We start from the raw sequence: 7,472 nt of genomic DNA, 5'->3' as shown, positions 1-7,472 counted from the left end.
AGAAAAGAAAAACTTAGCTTGGTTTTTATGATTTAGAGGTAACTTTAAAAAAACACAAAACAGCCAAAGATGTTCCTGTTCAGATGGACATTTGATTTAATTATGTATCTGACCCTGTGTTGTTCACGAATCTGTTTCATTGTTGAGATGTATTTCGTTTTTCTTTTAGAGTCAGTCCCTGTCTTTTAAAGTTGCTTGCTTTTCTAATAAAACATGAAATTCTTGTTATTTTTGTTTAAAGTCGTTTATCAGGAATTCAAACAAAGACGCAGGGGAAACCTGACCAAAGCAGACTTGAGGGACAAAAATAATTGCAGTGGCGTTTTTACCATTAACTCATTCTTTATGATACCCATGAAGTCATCCATGGATATGAATGTGTGCAGTTCTTAAATCTCCCTGCTTATTAAACAAAAGAAACATTTGTGGATTTCTATCTGGGTGGAAGTTTTTTGCAGAGGTTTTAACAGGGTTGTCTCCATGGCTCGTAAAAGTTCAGCTTTCAGACTCGTTTTAATCACTTGTTCTTGCTTTTGCACTCACGAAGACATAATCACATGTGGATTTGGAGAGACTTTGTCTGTATCTGGAGCCTGAGTAGCAGAAGAAAAGCATTCCCAGTAAATACATCTGGGAATACACCCATGAAAGTAACCTCAGTGAACATGTGCCAGCAACCCGTGAGAACAGTCAATCTTACCTGTCATACCACCCTGTGGTAATTGGCCTTAAACTGACAAAAAGAAAAAGACTTGAAAACCACTGTTTGGACAGCAGCTTTGGTAATATTTTGATAATATTATTATGTAATATTAGCAATAAATTCTTACTTGTTATGAATACAGAAGTCTTAATTAAAGTCTTGTAGAGCTTTTGAGTCTTTTGCACTAACTGTGACACTCCCCTTTAGGCTGTGAAGTCAGAGCCAGCAGCTACTTGTCTCCCATCAAGGACCAGAGATTGATCCACAATGTGCACGTGCAAAGCAAGCAGAAAAAAACCTGCTTGCATCTCAGCTTGAAAAGCTTAAGCCTTTGTTGACGGGACGCCCTGTGGATCTCAGTAGGGTCAAAGACAAGCCTGCTTCCTGTGACTATAGCAACTGCAGCCACAAGATGGTAGTAAAGTAAAGGCTGATTGCAAGCAGGCAGGGAGTTTATGACAGACTGATGAAAGAGGATGCTTCCACCAGGCAAGCACTAGTGAAATCTGAAGCACACATTAATTGTTTTTCCTGGAGTGGATTTCCCAATGAATTCATCTCAAGGTCAGACTGTGCAATGCTCAGAGAAACTGCAAAGAAAGCAAGCACTAACAGTAGCATGACCTGTGTTAAATGGTTGCCAGGGTCTCTTCTATGTAAAATGAACGTGACAGCATGGCTCAGGTTTGCAAAGTTGCATCTTTAACAAAGCATGTTGTTGAAGGGGTGATGACTTGGGTTTGGTTGTTCTGAGTCAACCATGAACTCTTCTGTATACTAAAGTATTCTAGAGTCAAATGTGAGGCCATGTGTCTGACTGTTAAGGCTCGTCTGAAATGATATCATGCAGTAGGAAGAATGTAAAGCAGAATGACTTAAAAAGAAAACAGTGCTACTGGAATGAGCCAGTAAGAGTTCAGACCTCAAGCTTATCAAAATGCTTAGTGGGAAATTCAGACTGCTGTACATAAACAAATGTCTACAAACCTCAGTGAACTGAAGCTACACTGCAAAAAACAGTGGGCCAAAATCCCTCCACAACAATGTGCAATACTGATACAGTCATACAGGAAACAATTAATTCAAGTTAGTGTTTTAAAAGGTGGCTTGATGAGCTGCTGAATTATGCAGTGAGCTTAGTTCCTGCTAAGTACTCAGAGGGCTGTGAAAACTTCGCAAGATAAACATCAGTCTGCAGTAGTCTGTGGTTAACACCAAATATCTGTTTTTCTGCTGCTAGGGGGCGATGTAAGTGTTCTAAAAATGGCCCTCCAGCCTCTGTTGACAATATCCTGGCCTACTTTGACACGATTTGTGCACACTGCATAAACATACATAGTCTATATCACCCAGAGACAATACTTAAGAAATGTTTGATGTAGAACAGTTTCGTTTTCATTCAGATCACACACATTTATAGTGACCCGAGGAGCTGAGGAATTTTATCATTAAATAAAAGCTCTTTATTTTTGCAGAAAAGCATATTAATGTATTTGTTTGTCAGGTGTCTTTGTCCTGTTGCATCTTTCCCCCCTTTGAGCAACTGCAAGCTCCTAAAACATATGAAGCAGTGACAATACCCCGCCTGAAAACCAGAGAAGTTTAAAATGCTAAATTGGTTTGACCTCAGATTAAAGGTGGCTTTAATGCTCTGCCAGTGATAATGAATGCACGGTGCTTATATTTTCATTGTCACTCACTGTTACCACTACGTCACGTGTTGCTTTCAAGAAGTGTGTCAGGCGCTGTGGTAAAAACATGCACACATTTCCTGTTGAATAGTTAGACTTTGACTGAGCCTTCAGTGACACTGACTGTCAGCATGTCTGCTGTCTGCCTCTTCATTCTCATCCTTTGTCTCTATGGCACAGCTAGGACTGCTGCAGGTAAGGCTGAGACAGGTGTGTTACAGTAAATGATGTAAGGAGGAAGAGTTCATTCATGTTGACCAAACTGTATTGTGAGATATGATTGTAAGTATTGTCTTTTTTTATGCAGATGGTTATGAGGTGATACGGATAAAAGTTGGAAAGCAAGTCACCATCCAGTGCAAAAGTGCTTCCAATCAGGAGATGCTGTATTTGAAGAGAGGCCTCAATGAGGAGGAGGACATTTTTTATTTGACAGATTCAAAAAAATCTACTATTAACCAAAAATTTACTGACAGACTTCAGTTTCATGGGCAAGTCCCCAATGTGCATATTCTCCTCAAAAACTTGACCCTGGATGATACAGGACCGTACTGGTGCGTGTACAAAGTGAGCAGCAACTATGAGCTCAAAGCCTCAAGAGGCAATGGGTCTGTGCTGCTGGTGGTGACAGGTGAGTCTGAACAATTTATTTAGAGCTTATATAGAGCTGAAAGTTTTCCACTGGACATTTATGTTATACAAAAACCATGTAAGAGTTCAACATGTGCTTTACAACAAAATCCACCAAAGTATTGTAGAGGAAGATGTAGAACTAATCACTCATGTGATCAATCAATATCAGACTGTTTATATTTATTGTTATTTATATTAGAGGCAGAAAGTGTTTCATTTTTAAACAGACTGGTGTTACAGAAATGGAGCGTTTCTGCTTTTGTGTGGCTCTAAATTTGATTTCTCTGAATTATTTTTTTTTTAAATTTGTGATGTCAGAATGAAAAAATACAGATGGAGGGAAAAATCCTAATGAAACAGAAATATTTACAACTTTACACTAAAAACAATTTAATAACATATGAATATAATTTCTAGAAAGCGGACCAGCACCAAGTCCTGTGTGCACTGGGCAGTCCCAGGGTGACCTGGTCCTGGTCTCTGTGGTCATCTGTGCTGCTGTGCTCATTGTCGTCCTCACGGTCTTCCTCATATGGATCATCATCAAGGTATGTGCTTTGATGTGACAGCATCTGTGTTTGTGTATAAATGTTAAAACATCATTAGTCGTATAATCATACAATTCCTCTTTAGAAATTGTATTGTTACAAAGATGAAGAGAGACTGAAATCTCAGCAACAACAAGCTTCACAAAATTCAGCGAATAATAATCAAATCGCTTAACGTGACCTGCAAATAACAGTCGGCATTGTCTTTTCCCTCCCAGACCAAGCCCTTGCGCAGCACAGTGAAAAAAAGACAAGTCCCGGTCAACGATGTTTACGAGGATATGCGCGGCACAATCAGGCGCTGAAGAGTCGACGCCAAACTCCGTGAACTCTCGGCACCACTGTGGTGTAAGCTCGGTCTGTTCTCACGCTTCATGCCCTGTGTGGGTGTCTGTTAAAGAGCAACAGTGAGGTAAAATGGTGCAACACAAAAACACTTGCTCTGTAGATTATTTGTAATCTTTATAAGAGGATTGTCAACATTGAGGCTTGTCAGTGGTATTTTGGGATGTACCCAGACGGAGGCGGAGAGGTTGTTTTTTTTGTTTGTAACTGTAAATATGTTAATCGTTGTTGTCAGTTTTTCAAAAACTTTGCTTTTTTTACTAAACGTTTTTAAAAATATATATATAATTTAATGCAATATGTGATGTCTTTGGGGTGTACAGTCGCTGCAGTGTGAGGCAGGGTGGGTGGGACATTCACTTGGGGTGGGGTGGACTGAATGAATTGAATTTATATGTGTTTGTGTACATGTGTTGATTTTTCCAGTATCTGAAGAGGGAAATAAGCCAGAAAACAGTTAGTGTAAATGAAGACACGAATGTCTTGTAAAATACTGTGTATTTTCATCTTAATAAACTATCTGCCATCCATATGAATCTAGTTAGTTTTTATTTATTTATTTTTAGTAAGACGTGGCACTGAGATTACAACAGCAGTACAAACTCACAGCATAATACAACAGTGTTACCACGTGTTAATACAGCACCAGATATGTTGGTGTGCAATGTCTACATGTCTTCATACATTAGCGTGATTTTAACAACAGGACTAGTCAAAAAACTAGTCAAACTAATGCAATGCTAGGACGATAAAAACTGTTATAATTTTAAAAATGTTTCCATCATATCCCAAAGAAGTAACACTTTAGCTCTTAAAGCTTGTGTTCATTTCCACTGTAAAAGATTTATAATACAACCAACGTCATTTTTCTAAATGGTTGTTAATTTAAAAATTAAAAAAATTAAATAACTAAAAAATTACCAAGGGTTGCTATAAATGTTAAAGTAATTTCCTAACTTACAGGCAGCTGGATGTCAGTAACTTACTGTAAAAAGTATTTTCAGTAACATACTGTATTTTTCATTAAAAAAAAATCAGATGTTGTGAAACCCTCTCTACCACAACCCTGAGAGGAAAAAAATCTAATCAAAATACCACATGAAAACTTTTTTTCTCCCTGCTTCCTTTATAGTCACAGACTGCAAGGCAGAGGGCAACAAAACAAGTCAGAGGACAGGGCACTTACAAATGTCTCAGATACATGTAAATGAATAACAATAATACTTTATACCAACCTTTTAGTATTTTAAAAGAAATCTTCTCTCTCATTGGCCATTTTTTCTCAGCCAGGTTACCACGGTGAATGGAATCACAGTAGTGAGCAGGTACTTTCCCACACTCCTTTGGCATTTACAGTAATTTACTGTTTACACATATTACAGTATCTTACTGTGCAGTGGTGTGAAGAAGTGTTTGCCCCCTTCTTGATTTACTTTTTTTGGGGAAGTATTTGTCATACTTTTCAGATCATCAAACACATTTACATATTAGAAAAAGATAATGCGAGTAAACACAACGCAGTTTCTAAATGAAAGTGTTTATTATGAAAGGGGGGGCAAACCTACATGGCCCAGTGTGAATAAGTCATTGCCCTCTCCTAACCTGATAACTGGTTGTTCCAGCCTGAACAGCAACAGCTTTAATCAAGCATTTGCGATAACTGGCAATGAGCCTTTTACAGCTCTGTGGAGGAATTTTGCCCCACTCAGCCACAGTGGAGGGTTTCCACTTGAGATGCTGTGGTGTTGCCACAGCATCTCAGTCGGATTCAGGCCAGGACTTTCACTAAGCCACTCCAAAGTCTTCATTTAGTTTTGTAAGCCATCCAGGGACTTTTTCGTGTGTTTTGGATCATTGTCCTGCTGCAGAAGCTAAGTGCGCTTTAATTCGAGGTCATCAACAGATGCTGGACATTCTCCTCCAGGATGTTTTGGTAGACGGCAGAATTCATGGTTTTCCAGGTCCTGAGGCAGAAAAACAGCCCCAGCTCATCACACTACCACCACCGTATTTTACCGTCAGTATGATGTTGATGATGTTCCTTTTTGAAAATGCTGTTTTAGTTTTACGCCAGATGTAATGGGAAACACACCTCCCAAAAACTTTTGTGTCGTCAGAGTATTTTTCCAAAAAAGTTCTGGAAATTATAAAAATGTTTTCTGACAAAACTGAGATGAGCCTTTATGTTCCTTTTGCTCAGCAGTGGTTTAGTCTTGGAAATCTGTCATGCAGGCCATTTTTTCCCCAGCGTCTCTCTTTTTGTGGATTCATGAAAACTGACCTTAACTGAGACAAGTGAGGCCTGCAGTTCTTTGAATGTTGGTTTGGGATCTTTTGAGATATCTTGGATGAGTCATTGCTGCACTCTTGGGGTCATTTTGGTCTGCCGGGGAAGCTTCTTCACTGGTCCATGTTTTTGCCAGTTGTGGATAATGGCTCTCACTGTGGTTCACTGGAGTCCCACAGCTTTAGAAATGGCTTTATAACCTATTCCAGACTGAGAGATCTCAGTTACTTTGTTTCTCATTTGTTCCTGAATTTCCTTGGATCGCGGCATGACGTCTGGATTTTGAGGATCTTTTGGTCTTCTCTACTTTGTAAGGCAGGTCCTAGTTAAGTGATTTCTTGATTGAGAACAGGTGTGGCAGTAATCAGGCCTGGGTTCGGCTAGAGAAATTGAACTCATCTTTCCAAGCCATGTAAGTTTGGATTTTTTCCCCCCTTACTAATAAACACCTTCCTTTAGAAAGTGCATTTTGTGTTTACTTGTGTTAACAAACTGAAATATTTAAGTGTGATAAACATACAAAAAAAAAGAAAATCGGGAAGTGGGCAAACACTTTTTCACACCACTGCAGGCATCACGGTCTAATGCAAAACGGAGCTCAGTTTATGCTCAGACTTGCAGTGTGCAATGAAGTGGTATAAGAATGCAGGATAACGTGGGCACCTGAAGAAATTACTAGACGTTAACTACATCATCCTTAGGTAAATCTTTAAAATCTCTAAAATTGCCTTCACAGCGCTCAACTTGCCATACAGGTTTGAATAATTTCATAACTATTTTACAACTGTCCCATGGCTTGAATTTAAACCCTTCAGTCACTGACATCCCAAATCAAATCAAACGTGTTTTTTTTCCAACTTTTTTCTTATTTTAATGCCTCTCCCACTATTCATTTATTATTCGAGGATAAATCAGTATTCAGAGTATTAAATCCTAGAAAATTAAAGTTAACCTCAAACCAAATAAAGAAAAAACAGCCATTTGTAAACTTCAGCATGATAATTTATTGCCAGCATTGAGTCAAGCCAGTGCATGTGTTCTCTTAAGCAAGCGGTGGATTTTCAAGCACTGTAACTGAAGTGGCACTTTAAACAAAATAAGTCAAGACAAGTTTTACTTAAGCACAGGGATGAGATGTGCCGTATGAGTCAACAATAACCTAAGAAAAACAAAAGAAAGCATCTCATCTGGCACTATTGTGCAAGCGCTATAAGTTGGATGTAGTTGTGTAGCATGACTGTGGTCAGAAAACGAGTCTGCCTCTG

General features: G+C 38.8%; 1 protein-coding gene across 2 annotated transcripts; it reads left to right on the top strand.

Moving 5' to 3' along the window:
- The first annotated feature begins 2,525 nt into the window (after positions 1-2,525).
- LOC146633588 (uncharacterized) lies at positions 2,526-3,941 on the top strand. 2 transcript variants are annotated; one of them, XM_085351559.1, is made up of 4 exons: positions 2,526-2,589; positions 2,702-3,025; positions 3,445-3,575; positions 3,794-3,941. In XM_085351559.1, exons 1-4 carry the CDS (start codon positions 2,526-2,528, stop codon positions 3,878-3,880), a joined length of 606 nt encoding a protein of 201 aa, XP_085207685.1. In that variant the 3' UTR covers positions 3,881-3,941. The 2 variants fall into 2 exon arrangements, with proteins under 2 accessions (XP_085207685.1, XP_085207684.1); XM_085351558.1 differs by having other exon boundaries at positions 2,526-2,604.
- The last annotated feature ends 3,531 nt before the right edge of the window (positions 3,942-7,472 follow it).

This window comes from Diplotaxodon limnothrissa, linkage group LG4 (assembly GCF_057381915.1).
Source record: "Diplotaxodon limnothrissa isolate DT_005_m linkage group LG4, D_limnothrissa_male_GT1.1, whole genome shotgun sequence".
Lineage (NCBI taxonomy): Eukaryota > Metazoa > Chordata > Actinopteri > Cichliformes > Cichlidae > Diplotaxodon > Diplotaxodon limnothrissa.
This window is presented reverse-complemented; position numbering and strand designations above follow the sequence as displayed.

What these genes read in the sequence shown, in the direction of transcription:
- LOC146633588 (XM_085351558.1), top strand. Translation starts at nt 2,526, where the DNA reads ATGTCTGCTGTCTGCCTCTTCATTCTCATCCTTTGTCTCTATGGCACA. An exon ending in TGCAGGTAAGGCTGAGACAG is followed by an intron (nt 2,605 to 2,701) that starts GTGTGTTACAGT and finishes TTTTTTATGCAG; the next exon opens with ATGGTTATGAGGTGATACGG. An exon ending in TCATATGGATCATCATCAAG is followed by an intron (nt 3,576 to 3,793) that starts GTATGTGCTTTG and finishes TTTCCCTCCCAG; the next exon opens with ACCAAGCCCTTGCGCAGCAC.